General features: G+C 58.0%; 2 protein-coding genes across 11 annotated transcripts in view; one reads left to right on the top strand and one right to left on the bottom strand.

Annotated features, from left to right (window-relative positions):
• ADCY7 (adenylate cyclase 7) overlaps nucleotides 1–14805 on the top strand; it is a 45159-nt gene extending 30354 nt beyond the window's left edge. For 2 of the 7 annotated variants that reach the window (XM_042917957.1, XM_042917958.1), the window contains exons 11-26: nucleotides 2154–2345; nucleotides 2480–2514; nucleotides 3015–3098; nucleotides 3325–3397; nucleotides 4780–4877; nucleotides 5597–5681; nucleotides 6072–6197; nucleotides 7063–7164; nucleotides 7788–7981; nucleotides 8841–8934; nucleotides 9339–9494; nucleotides 10052–10198; nucleotides 11118–11222; nucleotides 11456–11570; nucleotides 12190–12314; nucleotides 12521–14805. In XM_042917957.1, the coding sequence (XP_042773891.1) occupies nucleotides 2154–2345; nucleotides 2480–2514; nucleotides 3015–3098; nucleotides 3325–3397; nucleotides 4780–4877; nucleotides 5597–5681; nucleotides 6072–6197; nucleotides 7063–7164; nucleotides 7788–7981; nucleotides 8841–8934; nucleotides 9339–9494; nucleotides 10052–10198; nucleotides 11118–11222; nucleotides 11456–11570; nucleotides 12190–12314; nucleotides 12521–12667 (1878 nt within the window). In that variant the 3' untranslated portion in view covers nucleotides 12668–14805. The other 5 variants (XM_042917959.1, XM_042917960.1, XM_042917961.1 and 2 more) reach the window with 5 other exon arrangements.
• A 1391-nt stretch (nucleotides 14806–16196) lies between these two features.
• Nucleotides 16197–17125, bottom strand: part of BRD7 (bromodomain containing 7) — a 37252-nt gene continuing 36323 nt past the window's right edge. For all 4 annotated transcript variants that reach the window (XM_042918365.1, XM_042918364.1, XM_042918366.1 and 1 more), the window contains exons 16-17: nucleotides 16743–16886; nucleotides 16197–16427 (exon numbers count right to left, since the gene is read on the bottom strand). In XM_042918365.1, coding sequence (XP_042774299.1) covers nucleotides 16372–16427; nucleotides 16743–16886 — 200 coding nt within the window. In that variant the 3' untranslated portion in view covers nucleotides 16197–16371. The remainder of the gene's footprint in view (nucleotides 16428–16742; nucleotides 16887–17125) is intronic.

Consider the following 17125-nt stretch of genomic DNA (forward strand, 5'->3'; position numbering starts at 1 on the left):
CCACCGGGCCGCCGCCTCAGCCAGGCAACCACAGGGCTCCTAGGTGAGCTTGAGTTTCACATAAACAGAGAAGAAGAAGTTTTTAGCATGAGCGTGTTTTGGGCAGGATCTCACGGGGCATCCGACATTTTCCCCAGCAGCCCTGCCTTCCCCCATCTTGGTTGAATGTCATTCATTCACAGAGTTGAAAATGCAGAGGGCACGAAGGGGGTGTTGTGGACAGTCGCCCTCACATCCTGTGTGCAGCTGGCATGTCCCCGCTAAAGGGGACCGGCGTGGTTGAGATTCTTGAGTTCCTTGCACAGACAGGTCTGTGCACATGTAAATAGACTGAGAGACGGTCATCTGCCCTTGCCAAGCCCAGGGTGGCGTGCCCCACCCTGTTGCTTTCTTCACCTGATGACATATTTTGGAGACGTGTCCTTGTGTGTGCACAGAGGCCACCACACGCAAGCTCAGGGTCGTCTCCTGTTGTGGACGCGGAGGCCCTTTCCCATCTTGGGTCTCCGTGGGCCCTGACACCGTTTCTTAGGTGTGAGGACCCCTGGGGGACAAGTGTCCAGAGGTGGCAGGTGGGGTCACCTGTGGGCTGCTGAAGGTCACAAGTGACCTCCCCGTTCCTGCTTCTGAATAGGTGCATTTTTACTCCGAGCTGATGGATCTTTATTTTTCTCTTTAAACAAATTTTTTTTAATGTTTATTTTTGAGAGAGACAGATGTGAGCGGGGGAGGGGCAGAGAGAGAGGGAGACACAGAATCGGAAGCAGGCTCCAGGCTCTGAGCAAGCGGTCAGCACAGAGCCCGACGCGGGGCTCGAACACGTGAACCGCGAGATCGTGACCTGAGCCGAAGTCGGACGCTCAACCGACTGAGCCACCCAGGCGCCCCTGAGCTGATGGATCTTTATAGACGTTTATTTCTTGGGGAGCCCAGGTGTCTGGAAAGTGCTAGCGACCCTGAATTTGAGCAGCCGGTGCTGTGTGGGTAGAGTTACCCACCGGTGGAGGGGAGACAGAGAACGTGGCCTCCCCTGACCCCAGGGCAGGCCGCTCTCTGCAGGGCACAGCACATTCTCTGGACCCCAAAACTCTTCACAGAGGCTGGACTCCAGCTGTTCCTTCCGGTGGGGCAGACGGACATTTCTCAGGGTTTAAAAACGTTTCTATCCCGAAAGGAGGCTAGAAGTTTCCAGGCAAGCTGCCGCCTGTGGCTTAGCGAGTGTTTGTGGCTATAGGTGCTGGTCCATGTGGGTGTTTGCAGGGACCCAAGGAGACAGGGACTCTTGGAAGGCAGGAACCTTCACAGGGTAGGGGACTTGCAGATGACCCAAGTTTGTCTTTGGTGGCCTTGACGCTCTCGCTCTTCTCTAGTCCTGCCAACCCTCCCCAGCAGGGAGGGGTCCCCAGCTGTCGTTCCTTGTGGGGGAAGGGGGCCATGGAGAGGCAGGGCCTGGCTAAGACACCCCGGGCCTGCCACGGCCACGGCGGGCACATGGCAAGTAACGGTCCCTGCTGTGGCGTGGGGGCCACATGAGGGGAATGCCCTGGAATGCTGCCCCAAGGGGTGGGGCTGGCCCCTTGTTGGCCGGCGCTCTGTCTCTCAGGTTCCTGGCCCACAGTCCTCTTCCTGCAGCTGTTCCTTCAGGAAGGACATGTGCCGGCCACATGTGGGTGGGCAGGGTAGGCGGCCAGTGGCTTTCCTGGGCACTGTCTCCCCAGGGTGTCTCTGCGGGGAGAGGCCAGTGGGCTTTCAGGCCCCGAGGACAGTGGCTCCACAGAGCTTCACGGGCCCAGTGGGGCCTTAGGGCTTAGGACTTTAACACGATCTTTCCCTGGGGACACGGGGGAAGGCTCTGAGGGGCTGTGCACAGTTGTGTGTGACCCCCAGTGTCCTGCCCGCCTGGGAAGGACAGGGCTGGAGCCGGGACCTGCCCTGCAGCCCAGCCGAAGAGGGTCCTGGGCCGCAGCCAGTCCCCAAGGAGATTGCAGACCTGTAGTGTTTCTGTCGTTTTCTCTTTCCACCAGCCTGGCCAGCGCTCTGGGCAGCATTCAGTGTCGGGCTGGGGGAGGGGAGGTTGGGCAGGATCCGGACAGTGGCCCCTTCCTGGGCTGAGGGGAGGGGACTGGACAGGCCGTGTCTGTGTCTGCCCGCAGAGCCAGCAGCCGCCCCCGCCCAGCCAGCACCTCCCCAAGCCCAAGGGGGATGTGGCCCTGAAGATGCGGGCGTCCGTGCGCATGACCCGCTACCTCGAGTCCTGGGGGGCCGCACGGCCCTTTGCACACCTCAACCACCGCGAGAGCGTGAGCAGCAACGAGACCCCTATCCCCAACGGACGGAGGCCCAAGGTAGGACCCTCCCTCCCAGACTGCTCCGCACCTGCCCCGAGGATCCGAGAGTGCGGGAGATGATAGACCCAGTCTTGGGACAGACTTAGGGGTCCTGCTTTGCAGAATAACTTCCTCTCTCCCTTCTCTTCCAGGCCATTCCCCTGCGGCGCCACCGGGCCCCTGACAGGTACATGCACTGTGCCCTCCTCTCTGTCAACCTGTGGCCTCTTTTCCTGGCCAAATCCTGCCCCCGTCACCTCCTCCAGGCAGGCTGCCTTGACCATCCTCTGTCCAGGAGGGCAACCCTGACCATGGAGTTTGCCATGGCTTGGCTCAAAGTGTTTCTAGGAATCAGAACTTTACAATAAGAGTTGTGTACCCACCCCGCGGTCAGGTCGGTGGGGTTGGTGTGAGGGACCCGTGTGTGTTTAGCGGAAGAGGCCTTAGCCTGGGGGCCGAGGTCTGTCCTTTGCTTCTTATTGAGCTTCTGGCCAGCTGGGTGATGCTGTCTGGTGTGGGGTCTCCGCTTGCCCTCTCTGGGCCTCAGTGGGACCTTCCTGTGTCCCTGGGGCCTCTGGCAGGCATCTGGGGACCCATCCGGGTGAGCCCTCTCGTCTACACTCCTGCCTTTGGGCAAGTTGTGGTCCTGGGGTGATGCAGTTGTGGGTTTCCGGGTTTCCTATCCAGGAGTGCATCCCCCAAGGGGAGGTCTGAGGACGACTCATACGACGAGGAGATCCTCTCGGCCATCGAGGGGCTTAGCTCCACGAGGTGAGACTCTGAGGCCTCTCCTTGTCCTGTCCCCCTCGGATGGGGGTTCCCCATTTGGCCAGGCCCACCCTGCGCCCTGGTGTCTGGTGGCCCAGCTCCAGTTGTGTCCACGGTGGCTCCTTCGCCTCCTGCGGGTGGGCCCCGTCTCCTCCCCCATCTCCTCCCAAGGGTGGGGCCCCCTAGTCCCCCGGGCCAGGTCTCACGGCCTGTGTCTGCCACCCCCCAGGCCCTGCTGCTCCAAGTCTGATGACTTCTACACCTTTGGGTCCATCTTCCTGGAGAAGGGCTTTGAGCGAGAGGTGAGGGCCCCCGAGCAGCCCCAGGAACGAAGGCTCCAAGGCCTGGGGGTGGGGGGTTGCGGAGGTGAAGGCTGTGGGACAGCCAACATTCCCACGTCTGTTCAGGGAGGGTGGTGGGGAGTCACCCCGGCTGGCCGTGGGGGTGGGGGGGGGGCCCAGTCTGGCTCTGTTTGGACTCTCTTCCTGCTGGCTCACCCCTGACATGCCCCCCCCCCCCCCCCGGCCCCCACCCCGCCCCCATCAGTGATTCTCCCTCTTGGGTCTGGGAGAGGCTCCATTCAGATGCTAGGGAGCTTTGCCCATAAGGGCCAGTGCACGCCTTAGTCTGACAATATCAGCCTTATAGTTAGGAAAAAGTGCTTCTCCCTCTGGCTGCACGACGACATGCTTTTTGTACCAAGCGTTTACTTATTTCTTGAGCGCTACTGGGTTCTGGCAGTGTCCCAGGTACACACGTTATGCCACTGAAACCTCATGTGGCGGGACAGATGGCCGCTTGCTGCCTACTTCACAGACCCTTGATCTGTGTGGCCAGGGCTGGGACCTCTCTCCCCTCTCAGCGTCCAGGACTGGGGGGGGTCTTTCTCTAGCTGGGGCTCCCTGAGCTGGCGGCTCCGTAGGAGCTTGGGGTCTGGGGGAGGTGTGGTCATCGGGAAACCTGTCTGGCAAGCCTTCCACTAGCTGTGTGACCCGGGTGGGCTGCTGGACTCTCTGAGCCTCAGGGTTGGTTGGTTTGTTTTTTCAAGTTTTATTTATTTATTTTGAGAAAGAGAGCACGAGTAGGGGAGGGGCGGAGAGAGGGAGAGAGAATCCTGAGTAGGCTCTGCGCTAAGTGTGGGGCTTGCTCCCACTGATGTGTGGCTCGATCTCACGACCACGAGGTCACGACCTGAGCCAACATCACGAGTCGACTGAGCTGTCCAAGCGTCCCAGCCTCAGTCTGCTCATCTGCGGTAGGAGCCCTGTGGCTGGAGACCATGAGATTGTGCCCGGTGTAGGGGGGCAGACAGCACTAGCTAGGGGCTCAGCCCCGGCATTACTCCTTGGCTTGGGCTGGGGACGGACCCACCACCAGCCCAGAGCTCAGACTTGGTTCCCATCCACAGGCTTGGGGCCATGGGTTCTTCAGGAACCTGGGAAATCAAGTCAGAGACCCCGGGCGGGGTGGGGGAGGGGCAGGGACGGCTCTAAACATCAAGGAGCCATGCCCAGTGGAGCTCATGAGGGTTATTTGGTCGTGATGATGTCCCATCGCCACCTGGAGCTCAAGGAGGGTGTTTTTAAGGTGATTAACCCGAGCCGGGGTGGGCGATGAAGGGGTCAGAGCAAGTGGCCCTGTGGGCGGGGCCTCTGCCACCCCTGATAGTCCCCACCGCCCCCAGTACCGCCTGGCGCCCATCCCTCGGGTCCGCCACTATTTCGCCTGTGCCAGCCTCGTCTTCGTCTGCATCCTGCTCGTTCACGTCCTGCTCTTGCCCAGGTCAGTTGGCGTGGCGGGACCGTCCAGCCCACTGGGGTCGGGCCAGGAGGGGCGGTGACCTTGCAGGGCTCACCAGAGGACCTGCCGGCGCTCTTGACCGGCAGGAGGGGGCTGGTTTTTGAGACGGGAGAAACTGGACTGGGGTTGTGGCCGCACGCCTGGGGTCACTAGAGCTGATTTTTGTTGTCACTGACTGTCCGGCTGCAGGCCTCCCCCTCCCACACACGCCTCCCCTCCCCAGTCCCCTGTGGGCTCAGGGCCCTCTCCGGGCGCACGGCCAGGGTATCAGGAGCCGCGGAGATTCGTGCTCCTGCTTCAAAGGCCCTGCTGGGTGGGGGGGAAGGGTTGGGGGTGAGGTCACAGGGAAGGAGTAAGGTCAGGTACTTGGCGGTTTCGGGAAGGGTGGTCTGGCCAAAGGGTCCGCGAGGACTGGGGTTCAGTATGTGCCTAATAAAGACCAAATAGGAAGCACTTTTATATGGCACTTTGGTGCCGGACAGGAGTCTAAAGTCTGTGTAACCACGGGCCCTGCGTGCCGGGAGTGGGCAGCTGGACCACAGTTCTCAAAGATCCCCTTTGCTGCGTGTAGGCAGTAGTCTGGGGGGGGGGCAGGAAGTGGCCGGGAGCTGGAGAATTGGGGTGCTGGTGGGTAGGGGGGCCTGCCTGTGACTTGGCCCTGGGCAGACGGTCCTCCAGAACTAAGGTTTTCTCCTCTCCAGGATGGCGGCCCTGGGTGTGTCCTTCGGGCTGGTGGCCTGTGTGCTGGGGCTGGTGCTGGGCCTGTGCTTTGCCCACGAGTTCCTGGTGAGTGGGAAAGCCCGAGCGGGCACCTGGCCGGGCCCTGCCCCACCGGCCCTCCTGCTGCCTCCACTCTTCCCCGGAGCCCTCCGTGCTCAACTTCGCCCCTCCTGCCTGGATGACAGTTTGCCGGGCGCTTCTCCCAGTCATCTGCCCTCCCAGGCTGCTGCTGGCCCCCAAGTGGCTGTGGCCGTCCCCGGCCCGAAGGGTGGGAACGTCCCTTCTGTCTGTGCACCCCATGAGTGCTGAGCTCTGGGCTGGGCACGGGCACAGCGCACCTGCTGACGGTCACTAGCTCTTGGGAGCTCTTGGGAGCTTGCGCATCCGCCGGGCCGCTGCACCGTGGGCTCCTTGTCCGGGTGCTGGCGCCGGCCACCTGACCCCGTGCCTCCACAGAGGTGCTGCCCCGCCCGAGGGACACTGCAGGCCATCTCCGAGAGGGTGGAGACCCAGCCCCTGCTGCGGCTGTCCCTGGCCATCCTGACCATTGGCAGCCTGCTCAGCATCGCCATCGTCAACCTGGTGGGTTCCGGGGGTGGGGGAGGCGGGCCCTGGCAAGGACCCCTCGAGCCTGAGCATGCTTCCCGGGTGGAGGGGGCCAGTGTTTGACCCTGGGAAGCTTCAGATTCTCGAATCCCATCATCCTGTTGCCTGAGAGCTGCATCTGGTGTAGCCCCTGCAGAGCGCAGCGGGCAGGCTCTGGGAGGTTCCCGAGGCAGGCCCGGTTTGCAGACAAGGACTTGGGGACCCCATAGAGCTTCCGTGGCTAGCCCCACGAGGCCGCGATGTCTTGAATCACCAGCGTTTTGGCATCCTCGCCTTTCTTTGTGGTCCCCTGAGGAGGCCCTGTCTTTCTCTCTCTGAGACTCCATTTCCTCACTAAGGAGTGGTTGCCCGGGCACAGGCCCGGAGGACACTTGAGCCCCTGCTTCTCAGGCCTTGCTCGCGTGCTCAGTGCTGCAGACAGCACCTGTCCCTGCTGGTCCTCCCAGCTCTGACATCTAGAGCTAGGGTGTCTCCGTGTCCTGGAGACTCTGTGACCACCACACTCTGTGTCACCTGGGGAGCAGGGGGCTCATTGTCCATGTTGATCCCAGCTTCTTCCCCCACCCCCCACACCTCCCACCACCAGCTTCTGATGCTCTGGGGACAGTGTGCGTATGGCTTCATTCTACACCCTTCTCTCCCCCAGACCCCACTGTGGAGCTGAGGACCGTGCTGGGGAATTGGGGCAGTGACTCTGGCCACACTCAGAGCTGGGCCTGGCAGATGTCGCGGAGGCCTCGGGCCCAGCCCTCTGGCCCCTCCCCACCCCTGCTTGGTCCTGGCAGGTCCTGGAGTCCCAGGTCCCCGGACCACCCCTCATGGTGACCTGTCTCCTCTGTAGCCGCTGATGCCTTTCCCGGCCCTGAGGCAGCCTGCAGGCAACCAGAGCTTGGCGGATGGGGACGTGAGCAGCAGGGAGCTGGCCCCGTGCAAGCTCCTCCCGGTGAGTGCGGCCGGACTTCTGGGCACCGCGTGTCCCCACCTGGACCGCTCCCGCACAGCTCGAGACGTTGAAGGCACTCATCCCGAGTGGTGGTGAATTGGGAGCTGGTCTCTGAAGGGCAAGAAGGTTATGGGACAGGGGGGTGGAGCGGGGCCAGTTGGGAGATGGGGCCAGGGGTGGCTTTGATCTAGATCAGGGGGGACCATGAGTGTCTCTCTTCTGGGGGCAGTGGGGAGCCACAGCATGATCTTGCGGACAGGAACGTGGGCAGAGATGCACTTCGGGAAGGGCAGGCTCCTGGCCGAGCCGGAGGCAGGGAGGCCGCTCGGGTGTGTGCGTACCACCTTGGTCACGTCCACATGCCGCCGCCTTCTTTCCTTTCGAGGAGCCCGTTTGCCGCAAGTAGAAGCAAACATACAGTGAAGTTTTAGACTCTGTTGTCTGCTTTGTTAAGAAGGGTCGTCAAGGCAAGAGGGCAGCGCCGCAGACAGGCCGGCTCCTCACGGGTCCCCCGAGCGGGGCCGGGGCTCCGGGTCAGTGTGCCGCGGCTAGAGGCGGCCCTCTCTGGCGACCCCCGGTCCGGGGGATGCCTCGCGGTGACCGACGTCCCCCCGCCTCCCCAGTATTACACCTGCAGCTGCATCCTGGCCTTTGTCGCCTGCTCCGTCTTCCTGCGGATGAGCCTGGAGCTGAAGGTGGTGCTGCTGACGGTGGCCCTGGTGGCCTACCTGGTGCTCTTCAACATCTCCCCGTGCTGGCAGTGGGACTGCTGCAGCCACAGCCTGGCCAACCTCACCAAGACCAACGGCACCCTCAGGTGGGGCCCGCGGCGCCCCTCCCGACCGCGCTCCACGGCAGCACCTCCCTTTGGTTCCGCCGTCGTTTCGAGCTGCGGGACGGTTGCGTTGGGTCCCCTCTGGACTGGACGCCTGTGGGGTGGACCTGCAGGCGGCACGCTTGCCATGTGACAGGCAAGCGACGGTCTCGGGCTGCTACGCTCAGAGCTGGAGAGGGACTCGTTTGCAGGTTCTCTGGGGGACGCCCCTGGTCACACGGAGGCCTCCTGGGTCATCCGGTCTCTATGCCGCTCGGGGGGTGGGCCGGGGGGAGGCTTCAGCTCTAGTCCAGGCCCCCTCCTTCATCCGTGTCCTGGAGGTCCAGAGAGTTCTGGAAAGCACTGTTGTCTGACACTCGAAGGGCTGGCGTGTGGGTGCTTTTGGGGGCTCTCGGCCCCGGTGGGTTGAGGAGAGGGGCCTGGCTCCCCTTGAACTTAGAAGGCTGGAGTTTCGGGACCCAGAACAAAACCTGCTCCTGTGGGTCTGCGGCACCTGCAGACCCCACCTGCCAACCTGGAAGTCCCCGACTCACTTTGAGGACTCACCTGCCTGCAGAGCTTTTCCTGCAGACTTTGCCGTGGCTATCCTTGGTCATCCGGGTGTGAGCTGTGGTGTCGCCGCGGTGAGGCCTCTCCCACCTCCCCGTCAAACCCTCTTTTCTGTACAAGTTGACGCTGCCTTTAGCGTCTCCGCCATGAGGACACGAGCTCGGATGGCAGAGATCTCTGTCCCGTTCACGCCTTCCCGCAGGCTGGCTCTGGCCCGCCCCCCGCCGCCCCCTGCATCTGAGGACTGGGCGGGAGGCTGGAGATGACTCCTGCTTTTTCCCTTCGTGTCCAGCAGCTCCCCGTTCTGTCTGTGGAAGGACCCGAAGGCAATGATCAATTTCTACCTGGTTTTGTTTTACGTCACCCTCATCATGCTCTCCAGACAGGTACCGCCTGGGGAGCCCCCAGCATCCCTTGCTCAGCTCGGAGAGAGAACTGGGATGGGGCGGGAACTTCCACAGATTTGGGGCAGACAGCCCTGCAGGGAAGCTCTGGTCCCTCGGGGAGGGGTCCCCGCGTCCTCACCTCCCTGTTATCGCCTCCCATCAGGACACCAGTGACATCTGGTCACGTGGGTCGCTTGAGAACTGAGTCACGGCTGACTGGGACTCTAAGGCCACGGGGAGGTGGCTGTTGAGTGGGAGCCATTTGCCAGGGACAGAGGGTGGAAGGGCGGACGGGACGGCTCCGCAGCCCCAGGGTGATGGGCGCGCCCTGCTGCTTCTCGGCCTGTGTCATTCTGCCCCCGCTCACCGCAGCCAGGACACTGATGCTCCCCCATCGTCTGCAGATTGACTATTACTGCCGCTTGGATTGCTTGTGGAAGAAGAAGTTCAAAAAGGAACACGAGGAGTTTGAAACCATGGAGAACGTGAACCGCCTCCTTCTGGAGAACGTCTTGCCAGCCCACGTGGCCGCACACTTCATTGGTGACAAGCTAAATGAGGTGCGGTGCGAGCGGGGCCTGGGTCACTAGGGCAGGGCGTCTGAGGGTCCGGATGCAGCCCCCGGGACCTCACGTCCCGGGGCCCTGGACCTCGCCCCTGTACGAGGGGGCCCACGGGTCAGGGTGGCTGTGAGGACCGGATGTACGTCCAGGCATTTGTAATCTGGACAATCCGTGTGGATGAAAGCGTGCGCTCCGCCAGTTCTGGGTCGCCGTTTCACAGATAAGGAAGCAGGCCCAATGGGTGCGGAAGCCAGGTCTCCTGTGATCTGGGACCTCCTCCCACCCCAGGGGCTCTCAGCCTCAGCCAGGGGACCCAGGGTACCGAAGGGCCAAAGCCAACCAGGGCCTGGCCTGCCCCAAGCAGCGGACTCACGGCCTTATTTCTGCAACAGCCCCCAGATGGGTCTCCGTGGAAGCCGGGCGGAGCGGCACCTGCCTGGCGCCCCCTCCCGAGTTTGGTGGGGCGGCCGAGGAGCCGCGTCCCTGTCTGCTCCCGGTCCCTTCCGGGGCCGGGGGGCCTAAGGTGGCCTGCTTCCTTCCCCGCCCCCACCCAGGACTGGTACCATCAGTCCTACGACTGTGTGTGTGTCATGTTTGCGTCGGTGCCGGACTTCAAAGTCTTCTACACGGAGTGCGACGTCAACAAGGAGGGGCTGGAGTGCCTGCGTCTGCTGAACGAGATCATCTCCGACTTCGACGAGGTAGGGCCTCTGGGCCGAGCCGCGGGGGGGCGGGGCGCGGAGCGACACACACGGCCGAAGGTGCACATCTGCCTCTCCTCGCTTCTTCAGTAAGTGTTGTTATCTTCTCTGGGACGGGCAGCCTGCGAAGATTAGATTTAGGTCCTTGAAGAACTGGCAGTCCCTTATCTGCGGTTTCGGTTCCCCGGGTCAGCCGTGTTCCAGAAGGAGCGGACCCTCCGCCTGACGTGTGGTCAGAAGGTCAGCTGTAGCCTGACGCCATGTCACAACGGCCAGGTCATTCACCTCGCTTCGTGTCCTCACGAGGAGGAGGATGAATGAATACAGTAAAGACTTTCTGAGTGAGACCATTCACGTAGCTTCTATTACAGGACGTTGTTCTGTTCTGTTGTTGACCTTTCCCTGTGCCTGACGTGTACGCTGAACATCGTAGGGATGTGCGTGCAGGCGGGAGCACTCACCGTAAAGGCTTCGGGAGTCTGAGGTGTTAGGCGTCCCCTGGGGGTCCTGGAGTGGGTGAGGGGAGGGGCTCCTGTAGTTTGATTTCCAGCAAGTCTACACTGTCAGCTGGTCTAGAGGAAGTCAGTCGGTTTGGACTTGATTCTCAGCTGCAAGCAGTCGACATTCCTGGGTAGATACTGTTGGGCTGTGCTTTGTGCTTGGTCCTTAAAAAGGAGAGTCCAGGTGCCCCAGGAGGGGCCGAGGAGCAGACGGACGAACCCCGGGAAGCCGGAGTCAGGAGGAGCAGGGCTGAAAGCCAGAGGCCGTGTCCCTGCGTGGACCGGCTGTCTGCCCACATGGGGAGGCCGAGCGTGAGAACTTAGCAGCAGTGGCGAGAGGGACCCCACCCCTTCTCAGACCCTGGGGTGGGCCTGGGCTGCGGCTGGGCCATAGGGCTCTGTGTCCCTTCGTCCCGCAGCTGCTCCTAAAGCCCAAGTTCAGCAGTGTGGAGAAGATCAAGACCATTGGCAGCACGTACATGGCAGCCGTGGGGCTCAGCGTCCCCTCAGGGACTGAGAACCAGGTACCGAGCTGAGCTGGTGGCCGCGGGTCCCAGCCCCACGTTAGGGGGACTCAACAGTTCCCAGACCTATCACCTGACTTTGAGGGGACACCCCTTCCTGCCCTGTCCTATGAGGGAGGGGCAGAGGACCTCACGACTCGGCCCGGGGGAGGCATCTGGTGGGGAGTGAGGTGGCTAACACCCCGTGGAGGAGGGAAGACGGGGCACGGGATCCCACGGCCCCTGTCCCACAGGACCTGGAGCGGCAGCACGCGCACATCGGCATCATGGTGGAGTTCAGCATCGCCCTGATGAGCAAGCTGGACGGCATCAACCGGCACTCCTTCAACTCCTTCCGCCTGCGAGTCGGTGAGGGCCCGAGGGTAGGGCGGGCCGGGCCACGCCGGGGTGGGAGGCTGCGGTGGGTCCCGGAGCCCGGCAAGCCCACGCTCGGGTCTGTCGGTGCACCTGACTGGATGGTAGGAAAGGTCTGAGAAATCCCTCTTGGCCACACAACCCCAGCAACTGGGTAACTACTCTTTCTTTGCATACTGTTAACAAAGTTACCTTTGAAAGTTTACATCAGAACGTATCACTACAGAAAACGGAGAACCAGAAATCGGGCTGGAATCCTTAAAATAATACTGAGAACAAAGCAGTTACGAGCCTGACTGCTCCGTGTTAGCTAACGGGGTTGGGACTCAAAGCCCGTTTATTCTTTGCTGGGAGATGAGCGGATACTGGAAAAGTGATGACCTCAGCCTGACGTCAGGAGCGAGCAGCTGGGAAGAGGGCCGCCCAGGGAGCACCTCTCCCACGTCCCGAGTGAGAGGTCCTGTCACAGGCTCGGGAAGCCCCCTCCAACCTGCATTTCAGCTGCTGGTCGGTGCTTCCTGGGGCTGCCGCTGGACTCTGTGGCCTCCCGTAGGGGCAGAGCCTGAGGCTTCGCCCCCCCCCCCGACCTGCCAACCGCAAATGTCACCTTCAGGCATAAACCACGGGCCTGTGATCGCTGGAGTGATCGGGGCACGAAAGCCTCAGTATGATATCTGGGGAAACACGGTCAACGTCGCCAGCCGAATGGAGAGCACTGGAGAACTTGGCAAGATCCAGGTACACCCCAGCTGGGGAAACCCATGACCCGGGGGAGGAACTTCCCGGCGGGGGCGGGGGACCCAGGCATCCGTCAGCTTTGTGATTCCAGCCCAGACATGCTTGAGGGACACCAGACGTGGGTGTTCGGGGCTGGTTCCCGGCCATCCCTCCAACAGCAGGCGTTTCTCCTGCATCCCAAGAGTTTGTTGTCCTTTCCTTTTCAGGTTACTGAGGAGACATGCACCATCCTCCAGGGACTAGGTTATTCTTGCGAGTGCCGGGGACTGATTAACGTCAAAGGCAAAGGCGAGCTGAGGACTTACTTTGTCTGCACAGACACGGCAAAGTTCCCAGGGTCGGGACTGAATTGAGGGCTTCTGGGAGGTGAACATGCTGGAAGCGGATTTTCCGTCCCTGAAGCAAGCCACAGGGAGCACTCGGCCCTACGCCAGCCACAGAGGCATTCCAGGGGTTTGGCCATCACTACCCTGACAAGGTGGCTGTGTGTGGCCTCCTTGGACTTGTGCTAGAGGATTTCTCGGAACGTGCACCAGACTCCAGCCCGAGGCTACCACCGAGCCTCGCCACGCACAGGCAGCTGGGACATGCGGATCCCCTGGGTACTGTGGAGACCTCAGAGGGGGAGCCGGACACACAACTGGCCATGGCCTGCCAGCCGCATGGGTGGGACTGGTCTTTTCTAGGTACAGAACCATGACGAGCTGTCCGGGATGGGTTGGGCACGCCTTTCTCCCAGCGGAGCAGCAACAGGGCTGTACGTTTCTAACACAGGCACCCCGGTAAACAGAGCTGAAAATGCAGTTTTCCATCTATGGTTTCACACAGTAGGGAGAGAACAGCACAACAGAGGCTTGTTACTTGTCCTCTCTGGCAGGTGTTTGATTTAAATGGGTATAGGATTAGTGGAGTTTTACCCTTTCTAATGACTTCTTAGATGCCAGACAAAAATCTCTTCCCTCCAGTGTGTTATCTTTCTAACCACGTCCGCTGACGGCTTAGCCCTGCTGGGGCTGAGAACACGGCTGTCACACAGCAAGAAGGCAAGGAGCGGCACAGCCCGGAAAGAAAGGCACGGCCTCTCAGCCCCTCCCTGACCACCGTGTGTACTTGGAGCGCCCTCCTGCTATCCTCACATCGCAGTTCCCGTCCTGGAAAGGAAGGGGGTCTGTGTAGACAGAAGGCAGACAACCTGTAGTGCTCCCTTTCTCTTCTTTAGTCCTCACAGCTCACTCGTAGAGCTTCAAGACGAAAAGCACGTCCTCCGCAAGCGTGCAGAAGAGGTTCCCGGATCTGGGAAGCCAGCCCGCTCAGAGATGCGGAGACAGACTTGTTCCAAACGGGAGGAGTCAAATCAAGTGCAAAAAGCCAGGTTTGCGAGAAGGGTCTTCTGGTGCTGCAAGTCTAAGAGAATCAGAAGTCAGCCTTCACTGCGTTTCAAGGTTGAGGAGGAGCCAAACTGCTCGTTCCTGTTTCTGAATCAGTTTCACCACTGCATCCCCAGAGCACACCTGGGGCTCTAACATGGCTGAAGTTCACTACAGAGCAGGGCTTCCCAGCTGGAGTCCTCCAGGAACCCCCCCGCAAGTACAGGGGCGCTAGTGCAGCTCTGAGGCCCGCATGTAACCGGAATAGAGGCGAACGAAGTATAAGAACTTGGATAAAGGAATTTTGTGGCGAGAATTCTGTTAAGGGGAATAACCTTAAACTGTTTTGTGCACCGACTTTCCATATAAAGGGCTGGTTTCAGGGGGCACTACACTGAAATGCGTCCACCTAACTCAGCAGTGACCAGGGCTGCTCAACACGGCTCTCCCGCAGTGTCAGGGACGTTCTGTCACTGATGCGATATAGACACACACAGCCGTGTTGGGCCTCTCTGAGGTGGACATATTTCTACTCTTGCAATATTCGAATTACTTTTCTCTTCGGGCAACAGAAATCCCAATTAGGAGTTTAAAAAGTAGTTACCATAGATTTTTATTTCCAGTTCAAGCACTGTGCTCAGATAAAAATATTTTGTAAGTTTTTAGTTTTTCATGTGCAGACCCTAGTGCATAACTGACCATAAAAAGCACATACAGTTTTGATTTGCCTGTTTTCTGATCCCTGAGCCCTTTCTTCACAGGCGCCATTCTGTCTTAGGACAGGACAAGCGTCTTTGCTAACACTGACCTTTTCTAAGGGTCAAGGGCTTGCTTAAAGGTGGCCTCCCTGACTCTAGTGACAATCACACCTGAAGTTCTCTGGTTTACTCATTAAGAAAATTTCCTAATAGAGAAGAAGATCATTAACCAGCTTCTACACTGTGTATATAACAGGTCAACATACAGAAACAGGTTTTGAGAAGGTGCAAACAACTAGGAATTACTCTGTATCCTGAATATTTATAGATCTGTAACATTTGTTTCAAAATGTATTTTCTTTTCATAAAGTACCAGTGTTTGTACTTTGTTTAGCATTTCATTCATTAAATTAGCAATCTGGAAGACGTGAATGTCCTAGTGTTTTGAATCTAATGTTTTCTTGGTTTCTACTTAGATCTAAAGTTTAAGACTCAATTACTGCCTGAATTATAACTGAAAGGTTAAAATTAAACTCTAAAAACACTTGATAAAATGTGTATTTGAACAATTTTAAAGGTCTTCTAGCATACAGTTTTAAGTAGGCTTTTATTTTTTCAAAGTTTGAGAGAGAGAGAGTGCAAGTGGGGGAGGGAGAGAGAGGGAGAGAGAGGGGTAGAGAGAGAATCCCAAGCAGACTGTGCTGCCAGCACAGAGCCCTATATGGGGCTTGCACCCACAAAGCCGAGATCATGACCTGAGCCAAAACCGAGGTGCCCCTGTAGTAGGTTTTTAAAACACTGGGTCATTTCTAACTCTCTTGAGAGAATCCCTTCTCTTTCACCCTACTTGTTCTTGCTAAATGTTAGTTTCAAGGTCAGGACAATAAAACTAACACGACTTCCAGCTGGGGGGTTTTACAGAAGGGCTATGTACAGTCCGCGCAGGGTCTTAAATGCGCCTCGTTCACTGAACAAGGCTGCAGTGTGGCGCCTGTTACAGGAGGGGGCCACACGTCTCACGGTCTCCTGCTCAGCTGCCTGCTTGAGCAGCTGACCTTTGCATTTCAGATAAAATTAGATGACTATTAGGGCAAGGGACACGCTGAGGCACGGGTGACCCGTGAGAAACGGTAAAAGAAATGTGAACGTGAAGCTCCATGATTCCCTTATTTAGCTTATCCTTTTACAGCAATTCTAAGTGACTGTCTCAAAAATGGAAAACGGCAAAGCAAACAGGACCTCCAGACAAGTCAGTGCTGTGATTTCTGGGGGAGGGGGAGGGTGGCACAGGGGAAGCACCTCGTCCTTGCACACACGGTGTCATTCCCAACAGGTATGCAGGGGACGTACTAGCAGATTCTAAAAGTATGTTAAGTGTATTTGTTTCCACAATGTAACAATAGGAAATCTCACTGGATGGGGATTTGAAAGAAATGTCTTTGCTCTGGTCCCGTCTGTGCCCCCCAAGGAAGTGGCCTTATCACCATCTGACCCAAACGTGCCCAGGTCCACTCTTCCTTTCTGCTCCGGAGGGCAACAGGTCAGAGTCCATCCTATTCCTTCCTCACAAGGCCATTCTTTGAAGAAACCATCCAGATGAAATGTTTTGTAAGTCAGGAACTAGCTGGTTGTAATTTCTGAGGAGGGTGGCAAACGTGGAAAGATGAGGGACTTCAATTATTTGGGGGACTTGCTGCTTTTAACGAATGGTCCTGAAAAGGCTGTTTTACTTCCTAAGTGTTTCTCTATCACTTTATCCTCAGACCCAGCCCCGGGGAAAGGTCAAGGGCAGCTCAGCTGATAACACGCGACACAGCTCGCAGTCCCCGGCTCAGCTTTATTACCTAATAGAAGTCCAATCTCTGGAACATTAATTGTTCCAAAGTTTAATTAAAAACACAATTTACAAATATTTACTATCTTCTGAAAAGGATTTCCAAGTGAAGAATGAAAAAACTATGTACATAATATATAATGAAGTACCAGTTAGCTTCAAACCCCATCCAGTCCACACTCGGCAACATCAGTCTTTTTAGGTTCTTCAAAATCTGAAAGAAAAAGTTACGGCTTCATTCAGCACTTCCCCCTTTTAAGTAAAAAGTAAAGGTGTCATCAGGAATAAGTGCTGACAGCCCTTCTTTACCACGTTCAAGGTTAAAGACTAGATGTGCTACTAGGGCATCACTGTGGCTCTGTCTGCAAATGTGTGAACCCGTTATTTCCTTTATATCTTGTCTCAAGAATAAAAGCAGTTTTTACACTATCAACATGCAGAGACAAAAACCTCTCCAGTGTTATTTGAAAGGAGATGTCCCTTTTGCTCACGACAGCCTTCCATTTTCCCGGAGACACAAGGCACGTACCTTCCGTTAAATCCACGAAGTTGTTTTCCACGACGGGGGAGGGGATGGAAATCCCCATCGCCTTCCGAACCCCATACGTGCTCACGATATCACCTGGGGCGACTTGCTGTGCGAGTTCTTTCAGATTATTGGTCACTTGTTCAGCTGGGAAGGAAGACAAAAAGAAAAAGAAACACAGCTCTAGGTATTGAAACGTGGTTCCTTTAGATTAAAAAAAAAAAAAAAGTCATAGGAACACCACAAACTTGACCCTGGGACAATGGGGGTTCGCACTGTGCAGATCCACTTACATTGCCTTTTTTTCCGATAACACAGGGCTGTAAATATATTTTCTCTTCTGATTTTAATACTTTCTTTTCTCTAGCTTTGTTGTATGAATCAGT

This window comes from Panthera leo, chromosome E2 (genome assembly GCF_018350215.1).
Source record: "Panthera leo isolate Ple1 chromosome E2, P.leo_Ple1_pat1.1, whole genome shotgun sequence".
NCBI lineage: Eukaryota > Metazoa > Chordata > Mammalia > Carnivora > Felidae > Panthera > Panthera leo.